Raw genomic sequence first — 18935 nt, 5'->3', positions numbered from 1 at the left:
TCTGTTTAACTGTGCTGCTCCTGGTGGGGAGCAGTGACTGACTACCAGCTGCCACACTTTACTGTTGGCTGTGTGGCTAGACCCAGGAGAGGGCCAAGTGCCCTACCATGGATGTTGCAGGAGCGGTATAGGGCCTGCAATACTCTTCTCAGGAGTCCAGACCCTCGTGCAGAGGTATCACTACACTGACAGTCTCCTCGTGGGTGTTGACCACACCTTTGCTGACGGGGATACTGGATTAACTTCTGAAGGTGAGCCTACTTTCAGCATTATGGCAGTGGAACTACGTGCCCTACTTGTGTACACCTCTGTTTAACTTTCAACAATTGTTCACAAGGAACTTATTCTTAAGAAAATCAAACTTGAACAAGTGTGTGATCGCACAAGGACTCAATCCTTAACATGAAGAATTAAACATAGAGTAACCAAAATTAATTTAGAACTAGTGGTTCATTCAATATTCATTAAATCAGAACAATTGGATGCCCATAAGGATTAACTGGTTTCATTCACTTAGGCCGAAAATGAGTAACATATTTATTCATTTATAAACAAACCAACAGTTTTTTTTTTTTTTTTTACAAAATAGAGATTTCTTTTTAGAAAAGGAAGTGCACAGACCAAGTATATATACAGTACATTATTTTTCATAAATTTGTGACATATGTGACCCCAGTGAGTTGACCATAACCGACATGTTATTCAAACAAGGTGATTTTATTTACAAAGGGTTATTTGAAATGGTGGGATGTCTGTAGATTCTAATTCGGTTTCCAGATCAAGGACCAGATTCGTTTTCTAGTGTTTAAATACTATCCCTGTTTATTGTCGATGACATTTCGACCCAGTTGAGGATATTAAGGTCTCTTCAGGACAAGGGATTCCTGGGGACTTTAAGGGATATGTATATTAGTAAGATAATTGTGTGGTGTGCGGGCCTACTAAGGAACTGAAAACACATAAGGTGCTTTCCTCAAGTTAAAGTGTTTGGCATAGGATCAATGTTCAAAGCATTGCTGAATGGTAAGGAAAGGACCGGTATATCGATTAATATCAGGGTGGGCAACCGAGAAGCGTCTGTCTTCTTGTGGCAACCTGTAATCTTTTACCTCCAGGATGGAATTGATACCTAAGTATATAAGGGAATTGCTTTCAGTATTCATACTCTGGAGGAGTACAGTGGTAATGAGGGTGTTGATACACTCACCTAGGAGCCTGGCTACAATATTGACTCAATAGAAGTAGTTGCAGGGATCTAGATCTGCTCAGAGTGAGCCAGTCCAATGTGAAATAGAAAAATAGAGTCCAGAAGGCGAAGGTGCCTAATAAAGAACCCACCGCAGATCTGGCAGGATGAGGTCTTGTGACCGGATAATCTGATATCATAATTAATCACAACGACATAATGACAATTGTTAATTCAGTTGGGGTGTGGACTTACTCCGTAATGAACTTAAGGTCTCCACTTACTTGGTCCGAGAACCCAATGAGAATCCTGAGTGCCAGAGAAAACAGTGCTCCATGCGATTTAGTTGGCTGAAGTAAGCCATGGTTAATATGGTGGATGCAATGCCTCATTTGACCAGGAAAGAGTTAACCAATATCTGAACCTGAGCACCTGGTCAACCTCACTCCACAGCAGCCATCTTAGAGGGGAATGAAGACCAAGCCTTTCTCTGTGCGTTAGGATATTATTAATTACAAGTCCATTTTATTGGCTCTCTAGTGGATCGGTGTAGGCGAATGCGTCTTGATTAATTCTGGCATTTAAACATGTACTAGCAAACTACTAAACAATAAATATTTACATAAATCTTCAACAGTAACGTGTGTAGTACCAAGGTGCAATTGTAATATCTGACACAGAAGAATAAAGAATCTCCCTTATGAACTTTGTAATAGTGGGGATTGAAAGCACGATAATGCAAAAAGATATCTGGGCTAACACACATATATCACTCAGTTTAGTTAATATTGGTACCATGCTTGATTATCACGCATATGTTAATTTCTAGTTTAGACAATACATAGTAATGTAGGCAATATAAATTCATGCTGGAAAATCACATTTGAGAGTAATTCTAAACATCTTTTTCAACAGTGGTTTTTGTGAGATTCAATTTGGCTATCTACATTTAATGGATAAGGATCTCAGGTATCAGCTGTATGATAGTTCGAAGCTAAATTACTTAAAGGCTATCCATATACAATAGTGCAAAATGAAAATCATGAGTACAAACTGAAATCACATGTATTAGTGGTTTGTATGGCCTACATCTTCTATCAGAGTGATAGACTAACCCTGGGTGTATGCCAATCGCAGATCCCAGACAACAGCTTTGTAATAATTCAGATTGGAGTCATGGTGAGTTCAAACTTATGAATCTATGCCATTCCTCAAGCCTATTCAAACCCTGTTGGTTTGAGTTAAACGTGTTGATCCATGTATATTCCAGTCTTTGTAAATTCTAGGAAATGTTGCCACCACTTAGTGGTACTCTAGCTTTTTCAGTGACTTGCCAACATAATTTGTCAGCTGTGTGTGTCTTTTTCTTGATAATGCTGTACTAATGGGGCATTCTCTGTTAGACATCTTATCCTACTTCTCAATGTTGCTCAAGTTTAATTTTCTCAATTGTTGAAAGCTATATAGTTAATGCCCGGTTCCCAGGGACATATGGATTGCTCTTGTGTTTTGAAATATTGTGTGTACACCTCTGGGCACTGCAGTCTCCTTGTTGCATTTCTGACACCTAGTGTCCCTGCCGGCTAATTGACATCACTGTGAGTGCACCTGGAAGTTCAGATGTCTCTCTACATCCATGGCACAACCCACTACAGTTATAGACATAGCTGAACTCCTGCGCCACCTAACTGCAAAGTCCTGCCCTACTAGTGACTATTTGAACGTCTTGCCTACAATACTGTTTTCTGGATGTGCCTGTAGTGTCCGGGCCCCTGTCGGACTGGTGAGTGAATGGTGGTTGTAACAGCAGCTATGCCACTGAGACTCCAGTAACACTGCAGAGTCCTGCCAAACTTGGGATAGCTGTTTTGTTCAATGCTAGGCTAACATGTTTTTTTAACTGACCTCATGGATTGGGGCATCCTAAGACGTGGATTGTCACTTCCCAGTTCAATTAAGGGCTCGAGCGATGGGCCTTTTTTTCCCATATAAGCACTTATAACCTCCCTTTAGAAACTCCAACCTTGAGAAGAGAAAAAAAATCATAAGTCTTTCTCGTGTTTTCCAAAGATGCTGGACTCTCTTTGAAAAAACCCTTTTTCTGTAGCTCTCCAAACGAAGCTAAAATGCCTACTATTACAGTGATATTTTCATTAATGACAAACGATCAGCATTCTCACAGTGGATAGATTACTGAAACTGTGCATATTTTAAATATTTGATTTCCATTTATATTTATTTTATCCTACTTGAGCTATTTAAGATGCAACATTGTTTACAAACCTGTTTCACATGCTCACACTCAAACTTTCAAAATGTTTGTGATTTGTTCTTTGCTTTGTCATGTAATTCGTTACCCATTCCCCCTATGTAAAGTTATCTGTCAACCCTGTGATCTGGTCATGTCAAATAAAGCTTCAAAGAAAGAGTTAAGGAGGCTGAATCTTTTGCTTACACTCTGTCATATGGGGTCCTTCAATGCAGGAAGCGACGTATATAGGGTTACATTACCCTTCCTACTGCAACAGTGCTGCATTAGAAAATGAATTGCAAAGGAGAAAGGAGCCCAGAAAGTCTTGGGAGGGAGTGGGTAATCCTAATTTCTGCACTAAGATTACCCAAACGACCAATGGGGTCCTGGGGGGGGGGGGGGAGGGGGGGGGGGGGGCGACCGAAGGGAGGCCTTCCCCGCCCGGGGAGATTTGGGGCCGGGGAAAGGGGGGGAAAGGGGGTAGAGATGGCGCCGCCCGGGGACAGTTCCTGGTTTGGTAGCTTTTGGGCTGGGGGGCGGGGCTTGGTGGGGCTTCCTCTGGGCGGGGCTGTGCGTTCCGCCCGGCCATGCAGCAGAGACACCATTTTAAGGTGAGGTGTCTCGGCCGCCGGGTGGGGGGTGGCGCTTGGGACAATTTTTGGACATTTCGGTTGGAAAAAAATTGCGGATGGATAAACTTTTCAAGTCTCCATGGTTGCTAGCGGCACGAGCGGAGGGCCTGCAGAGGAGTGGACTTCACGATTGTGTGTTGGGACATTGTGGGCTTTCGATGGGACATTCAGGCTGGCAACGAATCTTTCACGGCGCGGGACACTGAATTTCACGGCGCGGGACACATCGCTGGACGTGGGAGGAACTCGGCAGAGCAGCATGCGGCTCCACGCGACCGAGCGGATGGGCCTGTTCTGGCTAGTGCGGGCGGTCAGGCTCCCACGTGGGACTAGGTGAGTCCCTTCTGCCTCCTACCCGAAGGGTCCATGCTGCCGCCGGGGTGCTACGTTGGGGCGGGGGGGTAAGGACCTATGAGTGATTGTTTGGGGGAATTGTTTGCGGTTTACAAATGTGGCTAATTGTTATCCAGTACTTTTTGCTGAGGTTCTTCTTGGGGGGTGGAAAGGTTTGGGAGGGTGCGGGGGTAGGGACTGCTTAGTGGTGTTCGAGGTGGGAGAATGGGCGTTACGGTACTGTGGCTTTTCCCAGTGCGATGTGTTGCGGGTTTCGGAGGGGCCTGCCTGCTCCTCACAATGGGGGAGCGGTGGTTCGTGGCCTCAGTGGCTCCCGGAGCGGGAACATGGATCGGCGGGGGAGCGGTTTGCCGCTTGCCTAATTTGCAAATAAATGTTTCTTCTGCGTAGTGTTTTGGGGTTGAACATGAGCTTCGAAAGGTTTGTTTCTTTTTCGCAGGGGTGGCCTGGATTACCCAGTTCTTTCGTAAACTGACATGCAGCCCTTCGTTTTGTGCAGTCTGCCCAGAGGATAACGTCTAGATGCACATTCGATCTGAGGGAAAATGAGCGGCGCGCCGCGGGCACAGTTCGCGCCTTTCCTCACGGGCACGGCCTAGCGTGCGCCACTGTCCTGCGGGACCGCCCACGATCATGGCAGTGCAGCGCCTGTGGGGCAGTTGGGGCGTATGATGCAGGCCTCTGAGGAACCTTTCTCACGGGAAGGGCCGTGGGTTGCAGACTGTTGCCGCCTGCTTGACCGCATTCCGGGCGGCGGTGGCGTGGGCATCTGGGTGACTGGGGGGGGAGGGGCGGCAGGGCTGCGCAGCCGAGCAGTTCGGGGGGTGAAGGCCCGGTTTTTCCCCGGGCGGGGCAGGCCTCCCTTCGGTCGCCCCCCCCCCCCCAGGACCCCAGTCTGTCTCTATGTTGTATTCCCTGAATTAGGAACACGTTTTCCCGGAGTTGATAAGAGGATGCGCATATTGAACGCTGTATATGTCATTAGAAAGCCATTTTCTGCCCCCCTCGCCACCTCCGTTTTTCTGACGCAGCACAGTTTGTGATGCTTTATGACTTCAAAGGACAGCTGATGCGGGTACATTGACACCCATTAAGAATTTGCTGTCTCACTTTCTCAATCAATGCGCTGGATACTAAATGTGTTATTGGCAGGGGAAGTGGCGGGCTGCAGACTAGGAACTTTTATTGGTAGGGGCTTTAAGGGCGAGCATGTGAGGCACACCCTTTCAACAGTGAATTGGCTTGCAGTTAGAGGCGTTCCTCGTGTGCTTTCGAGTGTCGGACGCCTGTGCGGCGCTACATTATAATCCAACCAGTTGGACAGTAATAGTATTATGGGTTATGTGTACGGTAAAAGCTGTTTAAAAGAGGTGCGTCATATGCCCATGGGTCTCTGGACGCGGGGTGCTAAGACATATTGCACATAGCATGTGCTGCTCAGCATTTCATTTATTTCATGTTCATGCAGTATTGTTATAACATACCTCCATAATGTCGCTGTATGTCAACAATGTGACCACATTGCTCAGGGAGTAACGGTGCGTAGGGAGCAGCGCATGACAGAAGGATGTGTGCAATACAGTTTCAAGCTATTTGTACGTTTGCCATATGCCATTGAAGCATTGCCTTTAATTTAACTCCTTGGAAACCAGTGTGACAAACAGATGATGGGGCCCCGTGGATTAGGGGACAAATGTCTTCTCCAATACAGGTTTTATAAAGAAAAACTCGGGAGGAAGCATAGGTGAAGGCATTTGGAGTGTGGAGGGTCATATAACAGTCGACTTCATTCCCCGTTCAAGTGTTTTCTCATGGTACAATTCAAATTGGGACTTATATTTCGGATATTTGGGCCAGTGGCTTCGTACACAGTGCGCCCCCCCCCCATCCCATCGCAGACATTGGTCACTGCCTTATGGGGCCAAGTACTGTCTTGTAAGTACTTTTAAATAGCGCTTACTACCCTGACGAGGTGCCGAAGCGCTTTTCAGTGGGGTAGCTCGATACTCCGGAACCTATAATGGATTCGTGTGGTGAAATATGGAAGTGATTTGCGGGGGACCAGTCTGTTTTAGCACGAGTGCCAGTGGGGACCTGATTGAACGGCGACTCGTGGTACATTTGGTGCTACACGGTTTTGAGCAATGCGATGTTGCACTTTGCGCCTCCGTTTCAGTGAAATATATTTAATCCTGGCCCAGGTTACTGTTTTTGCATTCTGGGTTCGGATCCCAAGCTCTAAAATATATACATACTTTTCTTTTCTGTTGCCATATTGCTGATCTTTTCTATGCAAAGGGGCGTTGCGGAGTACCACGCTGTTGTCTTCTCTAGCACCTTTTTATTAGTATGACACAAGAAGGCAAGGGCATAGAGTTTATAAATGTGACATTTTGCGTGGGTGAGAGGTACGTTCTTCCATTTTGTTAGTATGAGACAAGGAGGCAAGCTCAAAAAATTTAAAAAGTGACAATTTTCACAGTTGAAGTCCTAGAGTGGAAAACCTTACCAAATATCTGCAAATGCGCTTGTGAATACGGCGAACAAATTTACCGTTTCAATAGGCCGCAGGCGTTTCCACTCGCTCGGGGGTGAGGGGTACGTCCTTTGCAGTGGGTTTTTTCCTGGCGGACAGGATCTGGGGGTGCCGCACTGTGTGGAGGACTTCTTTCTGGGGCCAGAGAGGAAGCACGGTCCCATGTCAGTGTGGTCATTCTTCGTAGTGAGCTCGACTCCATGGCCAGGGAGCACGCCCGCCGGAGGACAGGGGGGTCGCAACGAGGTCGCAGTCGCGCGTGGGTGAGGGGTACGTTCTTTGCAGTGGGTTTTTTCCTGGCGGACAGGCTCTGGGGGTGACTCACTGTGTGGAGGACTTCTTTCTGGGCGCCAGAGAGGAGGCACGGTCCCATGTCAGGGTGGTCAATCTCCGTAGTGAGCTCGACTCCGTGGCCGGAGGACAGGGGGGTCGCAACGCGCAGTGGGGTCTGCCGAACGGTGCCGCTGCCATGTCGGGGGCTACAGGGTATGGTAGGTGACGGGGGGGGGGGGGTTGGGGGCACTGCGGCAGGGGTTTCTTCCTGGCGGACGGGCGCAGGTGTGGGACACGCATCCGGCGGGCTTGTCTCTGGTGGAACGGCCGGCTTTGGCGGACGGCCTGCGGGCGCTGAGCGGCTTCTCAGGCCTGGTGTTGACTGGGGGGGCCCTGGGCGCCAGAGAGGGGGGCACGGCCCCGTTTTAGTGTGGCATACCTGTAGGGAGCTCGATTCCGCGGCCAGGAAGCACGCCCCGGGGGGGGGGGGGTGATGTCGACTGAGGGCATGGCCCTATACAGTTAGGGTCGGAGGGCATGGCCCTGTACATTGGTGACGAAGGGCATGGCCCTATACATTGGTGACGGAGGGCATGGCCCTATACAGTGGTGACGGAGGGCATGGCCCTATACTTTGGCGACGAAGGGCATGGCCCTATACAGTGGTGACGGAGGGCATGGCCCTATACATTGGTGACGGGGGGCATGGCCCTATACTTTGGTGATGAAGGGCATGGCCCTATACAGTGGGGACGGAGGGCATGGCCCTATACATTGGTGACGGAGGGCATGGCCCTATACAGTGGGGACGGAGGGCATGGCCCTATACATTGGGGCCGGAGGGCATGGCCCTATACGTTGGTGTCGGAGGGTGTGGCCCTATACATTGGTGACGGAGGGCGTGGCCCTACACATTGGTGACGGAGGGCATGGCCCTATACATTGGTGACGAAGGGCATGGCCCTATACATTGGTGACGGAGGGCATGGCCCTATACATTGGGACGGAGGGCATGGCCCTATACATTGGTGTCGGAGGGCATGGCCCTATACATTGGTGATGGAGGGCATGGCCCTATGCTTGGTGACAGAGAACATGACCCTATGCAGTGGGACGGAGGGCATGGCCCTGGGGGGAGGGGGAGGACCTGCCGGCGGGTCGAAGGCATGGACCGGACAGCACGAGGTTTGAGGGGGGTCCGCGGCACTCCATATAGTTAGGGGGTGGTTTCTGACCACGGGGTCATGCGCCACGTACCGGTTTCAGGGAGGGGGAGTCCTAGGGGGGGGGTCGAGGACCGTTAGCATGTCCCTCGAGTGGCGGTTCTTCCTAATATATGGGGGAAGCGCAGGAGAACTGTTTGGACTATCGGGGGGTAGGTCAAGCACAATAAAGTATTTAGCCAGGTGGAGAGGCAAATTGACGTTATGCCAATTGTTACTGTTGTGGATTGTGGTAAGCAGTTAGGGGAGGGGGTGGGGGTGAGGCAGGAAATTACATATTCATGAGGTTTAGATTGTGCGGCGCAGGCCAAGGATGTTATTGTGTAGAATGCACCTGCTTCCAGTAAAGCGGCCTTTATCACACTTACATTGAGCCTCGGGTCGGTGCTTTCTTCCCCCCCCCCCAAACCCCCCCCCCTTCGCCAATGGGCCCCAAAAATGTATTTCTTTGCAGTTAGGCACTGTGCTGGTGAGGTTTGAATGTTTCTTTTGCCTTTCTACTAATGACTGTTTTTATGAAATTTCAGTATGGACTAATATGTACATGTACCTTTCAGATTCTTAAAGGTTTAAACCTAATTGTAGAACCCGGGAAGACCATCGCTCTCGTTGGTTCCAGCGGCTGTGGAAAAAGTACCACCATCCAGCTTTTACAACGATTTTATGATCCACTCCAAGGAGAGGTAGGCTTTTTGTATTTCAATATGATGCAGTAAATCTGTTAAAGAAAATGTCACTCATTCTGCACGAGGCTTTCGTGAGAACAAATCAGATAACATTTTGCATCAATGACGGTAAACTAGAACAACATGCAGAATGCAAAGACGTATGGTGTATAATGTCCGGATTGCTTAAAGGTAATCCTCATTACTCCCATTCTTCACACCCGGCCAGGTACTTACTTCAATGAGTAATGTAATCGCATTACTCAGTCTATTACCTCCTCCTCATCTCACTCGTCCCATTCCTTCCTTTAATGAGTCATACCAAGCTGCTGTACCTCATCAGCAAAAATAAGACAAGCATACACAAGAAAGCTTGTTAAAAAGAATTAAATCGTTCATCATACAGTAGCCTCAGATGAAACAAAACAGAAAAAAAGACACAGGGAATATTAGGGATAATCATTCAGACTTTGTGGCACCCCTTAAAACTGAAGTACCACGAACTAATTTAGACTGTTCTACTAAATCAAGTTTGTAATGAGAAATAGACGTGGACAGATTAGCCCATGTGGCTTCATCACATATCTCAAATATTGAGACCACTGAACATTCAGCCCAAGAAGCATCCGTTCCTCTAGTGGAATGGGGTTTAATAGTAGAGGGAATCTACTTGTTACTGCCCTCATGAGCAATGTCAATGACAGTTTTGAACCATCTTGACAAGGTTGATGAAGGTAGCTTCTCTCCGTTCCTCGCAGGACAAAAAAGAATGAGCAAACTATCCACATTTTTGTATTCTGCAAACCGTTTCAAACAAACTAATGCCACCCTCACCACATATTAGGAATTGGAAAGCCATGCTTCAGTATTCACAGAAAGCTGCTGGGATGATAGAACTATTTCCTGTTCCCTATGGAAATTAGAGTTGACCTGTAGTAGGAATTTAGGGCCCTTAGGCAAAATGATCCTGTCAGGAGCTGAAGCACTGGTTAGTGGAACAGACCTGGGGGAGCACCAGGAGGCAAAGGAAGCCCAATGATGGCTTTAGGCCTTATTTGTTGAACTCCTCCTGGAAGCGAGTAAAGATGCAGTTACCACAAGGGAGATGCCATTGATCAAACATCCCTCCTTCTCAATCACCCAAACGAGAGATGGAGCTGGGTAAGAGTCTATATTGACAGAATCTGGCCGGTGATTCTGGATTTATTCTCTTCCTGGCCCTGACAGGCAAACAGTGCAGTTGGCATGGCATTGGACCAGATTTAACCACTTGATGTGAAATCTAAACCTCTTAACATTTTGAATCAGCATTTTAGAAACTTTTAGAGCCTGGTCCTTGGCAAGGCCCGGATTAACAGATAATTCAGTAAAGGTATATCATAATTCCATGAGAGTGTAGTAAACTCAAAACTGGAGCCACAACGTTACTTCTGTAAATTCCCTAGGGAAGGTCCTCAGGCCAACAGTAGGACCTGGAACTGCCATTGTTGACTGCCCATAGCCAACCATAGATATTTATGGTGAGATGGAGCTATAGCAAGATGCAGGTATGCATCCTGGAGATCTACTTTCATTAGACAATTCGCCATCTTAATTAATAGAATCACCTGCTGCAAATATTTAATCTTGAAACATACTCTGGTAATAAATTTGCTATGAAACCGGAAGACGATAATCATCCGTTATTTCATCAAGGGTTTCTTCACCAGAAATGCACATGAATAACATCTCTTCCCCTTCACCAGAGTGTGAACTGGAATGATGTATCTCTTCCTGAGAAAGACAGCAGTCGTGTCACACAGAGCCTACCTCCTCTGCAAATCCAGTTGCCAAGGTGTGCTTACAAACTAGGGATATTTTTAACTGAGGAGAAAACTCAATGTAATAGCCCTCTGAAATAAACTGAAGAACCCAGTTGTCCAAGAGGGGGGTATCTCTACTTTTGCTGAAAATGACAAAGCCATCAACTGACTGAGATCCCACATCTCTGGCTAGTCAGGAGCTCCGTTTCTGTCCACCTTTTCCTACCAATTGATGTGAAGAAGAGTTAGAATGAGTTCCTCCAGGCTGAACTGTTATGGAAGAAGTCGTATTTCTTTTTCTTATAGTGATTGCATCTCTTTCCTCCAGCCTAAGAGGATTTCCCCTTGGAGTGAAAAGGCTAAGTGTGCTTTTGAGTCTTAAACAATTTTCTAAGCACTTCCTCTAATTCTTCCCAAGCAAGACACAACCTGAATAGGGCATTCTTATTAGGCAAGCCTTCTGAGCAGTATTAGCCTTCCTATTCCAGAGGGAAAGGTGACGTCCTGCCTCTACCCCCACAGAAGCTTTGGCTGAAGCCTTTGAGCTATTGAACATCAAGTCTGATAAATACTTGGCCTGGATTTTCATCCTTCACAATGGCTGTGAAAATATATCCTATGTAGTAAAGGTGAAAGATTGAAAGACCTTCACTTGAGTTTTAGAAATGGTAAAAAGTCAAAAACAATTTTTTTCGGCCACCAGGGATATTAAAGAAGAATTCATCACACAACGTGCACGGTGAAACAGTTAAAAGAACGTATCCATTTTCCTAAAATCATATAAGATATATATGTTTATACAGTTATGAAGGAAATGTATAAATATGACATATCGTTAAAAAGGGGTATTAAAAGCAATGACCTAGATAGGGCACATATAAGACAACCTGAGAGTTATCCAGGTCATCAACCTAGGGCTTTCTTGCGTAGCCTCTTCGTTGCACCCAAAATGTTTGGAACAGAGATAACCAGTGGTATAGAAGAGTCTGATCTGAGAATACAGAGGGTGTCCTGGTGATTTGATATGCCTAGTGATCTACATATTGGTGCCAGCCATTCATGCCGGCTGGATGAATAGCCTGGGCAAGCGAACAATATGTGTGAAATACTTTCCTTTGGATGGTCACACAAATAGCAAGTGCTACCTCCTTTACCATTCCAACCTGCTGTGAAATACCTAAGGGGTAGGGTACCTATACAAAACTGGAAATAAAGTTTCCTATGCAATGGGACTGTTACTACATCCCAGAATAGTTCCAGCCCCCACCGAATCTTGATGTCCATGTAGTCGCTTGTCAGCTTAACAGTGGCTGACTTCTGAAAAACCTTGTCATCCACAAGCGCTCAGTATTTCATTTTGAACTTGTCTTTAGATGGGAAAACAGATGTATTAGGTTGGTTCCACAAATCATGAAAGCCTAATGAATACAAGGCTGGCTTCCTGTTTGAAAGCCATGGGATTTAGTTAAAATTGGTCAACCTTCATTATATTCCTTAGGCTATCAGTATATTGTGCAAGCTCAGGAGTGTTCCACAAACTTCTCCAGTACAACAGTGGCCATAGAGAAATGTTATATGTGGCCCTTGTAACATCTAGGTCACTAAACAATGGGTATAACGGGGTACTAGGTGGGAGGTAAGTCAAATTCCTGAGAAACTTGTTCTCAGACTTAGTGAAGTCATCATGTTTGGCAAATTCCTACAGCTCAGCCCCAGACAGGGTTTAAGCCCATGCCCATGGCATTGTTAGACCCGGAATCTCTGGTTGGCTGAGGTAGGTACTTTATGCCAAATAGGGACCTGCGGTTCCATGTCAGGGAAAGGGAGGTCACCTTTTGAGATAGCCCCGCTCACCCTCTTGGTAGCTTGGCAATAGCAGCCAGGCTTATCTTCAAGGCAAATGTATTTACAACCTTGCTCACAGCAACCCAATGATGACACCACAAATAGACTCCACACGAGTTTTATAAAAAAAAAAGTATAAACTTTATGTAAAAGATATACGATAAGACCACACAATATTAATCCAACATATGAATATGTGTACTATCCCTCCTGGCCGGTTGTTATGCCATCCAGCCCTTGTAAATTCTGGTGGTATTAACGAGCACTTCTAAACATTCTCCTGTAATCCTAATGTCATCCTATACAGTTCGTAATACTAGAATCAGGCACTTTTTCAATGTAAAAATAAAGTAAGGTGTAATGCAGCAATCAGACACTCTGCAATGTAAAAAGGAATGCAATGCATAATGCAACAATCAGGCACCTTGCGTGGTAAAACTAATGCAATGCCTAATATAACCACCAGGTACGACATTATGCTGAAATAAGGCAAGGCGTAATACACTAATCAAGTAATTCGTTATGCAGGAATAATGCAATGCCTAATACGCTGATCAGGTAGTTCGTTATGCAGAAACAATGCAATGTGGCATACGACAATCAGGTAGTTCATTATGCAGAAATAATGCCATGTGTCATACACTAATCAGGTAGTTTGTTATGCAGGAATAATGCAATGCGTAATACTCTAATCAGATATTCCATTATGATGCAATGTGTAATATGACAGTCAGATACCCCGTTATGCAGAAATGGAATAATGCAAAATACACTCAGGCACCGATCACTGTGCCTCATGCGTTCTCTCCGCCACTCCTTCTAACTTGCAGTCAGCCTCTCAACAGTTGCCCCAAACACGGGTATGGTGTAATCAAAAAGTGAAGCTCTGTGCTCTGGCTCCTGTACTGCCAATCCCTTGGCAGTACTGTGCGCGATATAAGCCGAAGCAGAGGCTTGTGTTGCCGGAATGAGAGGAATTCCGAGAGCGTCTCCCTCCGAGCCCGCACCCCGCCCAAGGAGTCGACACACGTTACCTGGGGAGCGCAAACTCACTCTCCTCTCCTCGTCCAGCAGCAAGGCTTCCAATGCAATCCTTGTGAATTGGCAACTGCAGGCTCGGGCCGGTGGCTCAACTCCTCCGAGGCTGTCGGTCCGGGGCCGCTACGGTTATGAAGATCTCAGGCTGCCACAGGGCACATGCAGACAGAGTCGCTGAGACTTCCTTAAGCTTTCACCAGGCACTCCATCTGAAGGTCTAAGGCTGCACGAAGATCACGCAAACAGCTCTGCTGAGACTCACTTAAACGCCGGTGCACATGACAAAAAGGGCAAATCCTCATGAAAGTCTCACTGTGCACCAAGCACTCACACACAGCATTGATGAGACTCACTTGGATTCGGGTGCACATGATAACTGGACAATCCTCACAAAGCGGTTCAGGCTGCAAAAAGCACACGCACACCGCGTCGCAGATCCTTGCTTGGACTCCAGGTGCCACGATCACAGGGCACACCTTACGAGGGTCTCAGGCTGCAACCAGTATGCCAGCACAGCGCAGCTGAGACTCTCCTGGAAACTTTTTTGTTCCTGTGTTTCCGCAACAGGGAGCCAGCTCACCTTTAGGCCCTTGGGGATAGGTTACTTCAGAACACAGCAAAGTCATTTCAAGCAGGGGGACACAGTACACAGCAAAGTCCTTTAGCCTTTCCTTGGTTAAAACATCACACTGCAGGCTAGCCCCAGAACACACAGCAAAGGTCAGTCCTTTCCTTCAGTGTCTTCTGTTGTTTTTTCCTTGGAAAAGGTTCCTCTTGAACATGAAGTAGCTCTAGTCTTGTTCAAGCCGTTCTCCAAAGTTAAGTGGCTTCAGCTCTCATAGTTATACCCCTCAATGGCTTTAAAGTCTTTGTGTTTCAAGGGGCACTGGCCCCTGTTCAAACCAGTTCTGGGTACCTCCCTGCCAGTGACACCTTCTTCCTTTGATTATTGGGGGTCTCGATTCTCAATCACTCAGCAGGATATGCGACAATTGTTTTTTAGCAGCCACCCAGGCCTCTTCATGTCTAGGGGCTACTCCTCTCCCTACACAGCAAATGCAGGTCAGCCTGTTGCTGTCTCACTTTCTCCCCCAGGTCAAGACATTCCCCAGAACCTTTCGCCTTCAAATCCAGACAGTCAATCCACAGCCAGGCAGAGACACACAGAAATATTTAGAGCACAAAAACCCAGCCACTTCTAAAAGAGTGGCTTATAAACACACAATGCAAAAAACACCTTCATAGAAAGATGTGTTATTACATTGTGAGTTCAGGCATACTAAACTTCACCTTTCCATCTCAAGCCTTTGGGAAGATAGGCTGGAAAACATATTACACAGCCTTCCCATTCTATCCTATGGGTAAGAAGGCCTTTCATAAGTGAACAATGAAATGGAGATTATTTCACTGTCAGGACATGGTATACGCCTTGGTACATGTCCTACCTTTCACATGCACTGCACCCTGCCCAAGGGGTACCCTGGAACTACCATAGGGGTGCCTGATGTGCATAGAAAGGGAAGGGTAAAGTCTTGCCAGAACAACATGGCAATTTAACAAACTGCGAGCAGGCCCTGCAATGGCAGGCCTGTGTTCCCTTTTTTAAGTGTACTTGGGTGGGTGGCACAATTAGTGCTGAAGGCCCACTAGTAGCATTTGCATTACCAGCCCTGGCACACATAGTGCACTTTACTAGTAAGGCAAACATACCAATCATGGACAACTAATCACCATTACACTTTATACAGGGAGCACTTGCACTTTGACACTGTTTAGCAGTGGCAAAGTGTCCAAAGCCTCTAAGTTGGCAACACAAAATCTATCACAACACCAAAAATAGAGGAGATAGAGGTAAAAAGTCAGGGGTAATCACGCCAACAAATGCCAGGTCTAACAGGCATCATACATTTTAGGTGCAGGAGTAATGGCTTTAGAATAAGATGTTGAAAACTCCTTAAGTATTCTGCCAGAGATCTGCTTTAGCCCAGTTATGGCCTTACTAATGTGCGGTTGCCAAGATATACCCTCTGCAAAAGTAACCCCTAGATATGTGAAGGAGTCAACTTGTTCAAGAGAGGTTCCTCCCAGGATTAGTTTGCCATTAAAACAATTATGCTGCCTAAAGGACATCGCCTTAGTCTTTGAAATTTTAATTTCTAAGATCCGATTCCTCACAGATTTATTTAAAATGATCCAAAAGATTTTGGAGACCCGACGGGTTCTTGGAAACCAACATTGTGTCATCAGCCAATAAAAGAATTGGAATTTTAAAACCTGCAAATGATGGAGCGTCTGCCTTGAGTTGAGGCAAGGTGGAAGCGATTTAATTAATAAAAAGTGAAAACAGGGTAGGTCCCCCACACATTGGTCGAACATCTTTGCAGACCGGTACTCTTTCTGTCAACTGTGTCTGGTCGCCTTCCCATCTTATAGGTGCATAATTGCCTTCATGCAGGCAGATTAAGAGAGATCATTGTAGGGGGAATGTGCAAGTTGGCCAAATGGCTCCATAGTTTATGTGTAGAAATCATATCAAAGGCCTATTTTAGGTCGACAAAGGTGACATTCAAGCTGCCACCACGGATCATTACAGTTCTACAGTATATTGACAGGCTTAGGATGATATACTCATCTATCCAATATTGTACCTTATTAATTAGCCACCAACCAAAGATTTTCTTAATATAATCTATAAGGTTATTGGCCTATAGATAGATGGTAGAGAAGGGTTGCCTTTTTTAAATATGGGTAGGACTATAGCATCTTTCCATGAATCAGGAATGGTGGCCCCAGCTCCAATTGCATTTGCCAAGGCTAGAATGTGCTGGAACCAAGGCTCTATGTTATTTGAAAAAAATATTGACAGGTATGCCATTCAGGCCAGCTGCACACCTGCATGAAAAAGAATTCAGGGTCTGACTGATATCTGCAGTTTCAAACATCAGTTTGTTGCTAGATGTTATCTGGATTGGAATAGAAACTGTGGAAGTTGCAGAATCCATAGAATCAACAGCATATAAACTGCCAAAATATTTTACCCAATCATAGCCGGCCATATTATTATCCAAGTTCTGCGTGGCTCTGGCATGATCCTGAGCCACTAGGGCACAGAACTTGGACGAATCGCCAATGGAACTTGAGTCCAACAGGGCCCTCCACCTTTCTTCATCCCATTCTTTATTTGCATGCAAGATAACCTTTTTGTATGTTTTCCTTAAGATGGATATCTGAGGCAAATCTTCTATTCCTACTGCCTTGACTAATAAACTACTTATAACATGACAGTCATTGTTTTACCACAAGTACTGCCTTTTCCTTTTCAGTTTCCTAAGTGATGCATTATGGATCATAAAAAACAGTAAAACGTGTTTTTGGATCGAGGCTAATAGTACATGAGCACTATCATGAGCTTTTTCAATCAGCAGAGAACTGCGAAAAGGTCATTTTGTATTGCGGCCAGAATTTGAGGGGAAGTAGCAATCTGGGTCCATTTCAGATGGCGTTTACCACCAGTGAGGACGGCCTCTCTCGTGTTGGCAGTTAGAACATGAACTGGGTTAATAGTTTCACAGAAAGACATGAAAATTGCAGCTAGAGAATTGTGATCATTATCTATTCTTTCTGTGGCGACCATGTTGATGATAATTGGCCACATCCTCAGATCAACCAAAATATACTACAGTTACAAGACAAAAGGCCAAGACCCACAGCACAAATTCATTAATAAATGTATTTTATTATTTTAAGAAGTTGTAGTTGAAAAAGAAATCAGGGGGACCAGCATCTCTGAGAAAGAAGTGCTCCCACAGCTTTCCTGAAAGCCCTGAAAGGAAAGCCTAAAATATGAAACAGGAAATTGGACGTGGGAAGAAGGTTTTTATGGACCCATGCAAAAATGTTAAAGCTTTCGAAGTGTTGAGCAGTGGTAGGAATGTTACCACAACTCTCATTGAAGTAAGCAATAGGGTTAGTGAGATGATGATGAGGAGGTAATGCATGTGTGAGAAATGCTGAGTGCTTACTGGCAATTACTCCCAGATCTTTTGACCTGTGCTAATCGAAAATTGCCACTGGTGTAGTCTAATATCACCCAAGACCACTTATTTCTGTAAATTTAGATGTACAGGTCATGTTACAGTGCTATTTCTGATGTTCTGATGCTCCCTCCTGGGCAGAGGGCATGTTATAATTATAACTATACTTTGACTTCATATGTGCAAAGTAAAACTAACTATGCAAAGATACTTTTATTGACTATTTGTAGAAAAGCATTGTCACAATCACAGAAGCTATTGAGTTTCATTCCCATGTATAGATCGTTTTCGAATACCCTTGGAAAGATTGTTAGCTACCCTTCGTTTTGACATCCACAACATTCAGGAAAATGATCAAAAATGCAATCAAAAACTGCAAACTTATAAAAAAATAAAACAATCAAATATTGTTTTCAAACAATGTTTGCTGAATATACAATGCATCTTAGAAAATAAAATCAAAGAAATGAATCAGGCATCACTCTTTTTTTCATTCTTACACCTTTGCTGTACTGGGTACTAACTGTATACTTGATTGATACTTTTTTGGTTTAATTGCAATTTGTCAGTGATTTTACTTCTACAGGTAATTACCATAGCTATGTGCTTACAATTACACATTTGAAATGGAGTAGCAACACTAGCATCATTCTTCATAAAGTTGTTAATAATTGTTCAATTCTATTGTTGATTGAAGAAGAGCTAACAGATTTTATAGTTGGTTCTCATATTTTGTAGGTTACTCTAGATGGACATGACTTAAGAGCACTTAATGTGAAATGGCTTAGAGAAAAGATTGGAGTTGTGAGTCAGGAACCCACCTTGTTTGCTACAACAATTGCAGAGAACATTCGTTATGGCAGAGAAGATGTAACCGACTCAGAAATTCAGCAGGCCGCCATAGAAGCCAATGCTTACGACTTCATATCAAAGCTCCCAGAAGTAAGATTTTACATTATTCAACATAAAAAATCCAATTCAAAAGAGGAATTTTGGAGAATGTAAAATATCGCTCCAGTAGTACTACTAGAAAAATGCAATTTACAAACCTAGGGTCCAAGAGATCCACCTCTGTTTGTACTATATTTTCTGTAAC

The 18935-nt window shown here is 45.2% G+C and overlaps 1 protein-coding gene across 1 annotated transcript in view; it reads left to right on the top strand.

Moving 5' to 3' along the window:
- LOC147688995 (ATP-dependent translocase ABCB1-like) overlaps nt 1-18935 on the top strand; it is an 856748-nt gene that overhangs the window by 385859 nt on the left and 451954 nt on the right. Inside the window, exons 14-15 of the mRNA XM_086941881.1 lie at nt 9013-9138; nt 18578-18781. Coding sequence (XP_086798007.1) covers nt 9013-9138; nt 18578-18781 — 330 coding nt within the window. The remainder of the gene's footprint in view (nt 1-9012; nt 9139-18577; nt 18782-18935) is intronic.

Source organism: Lissotriton vulgaris, chromosome 10 (genome assembly GCF_964263255.1).
Source record: "Lissotriton vulgaris chromosome 10, aLisVul1.2, whole genome shotgun sequence".
NCBI classification, from domain to species: Eukaryota; Metazoa; Chordata; class Amphibia; order Caudata; family Salamandridae; genus Lissotriton; species Lissotriton vulgaris.
The sequence above is the reverse complement of the archived record's forward strand: the minus strand, read 5'-3'. Positions and strand labels throughout refer to the sequence as shown.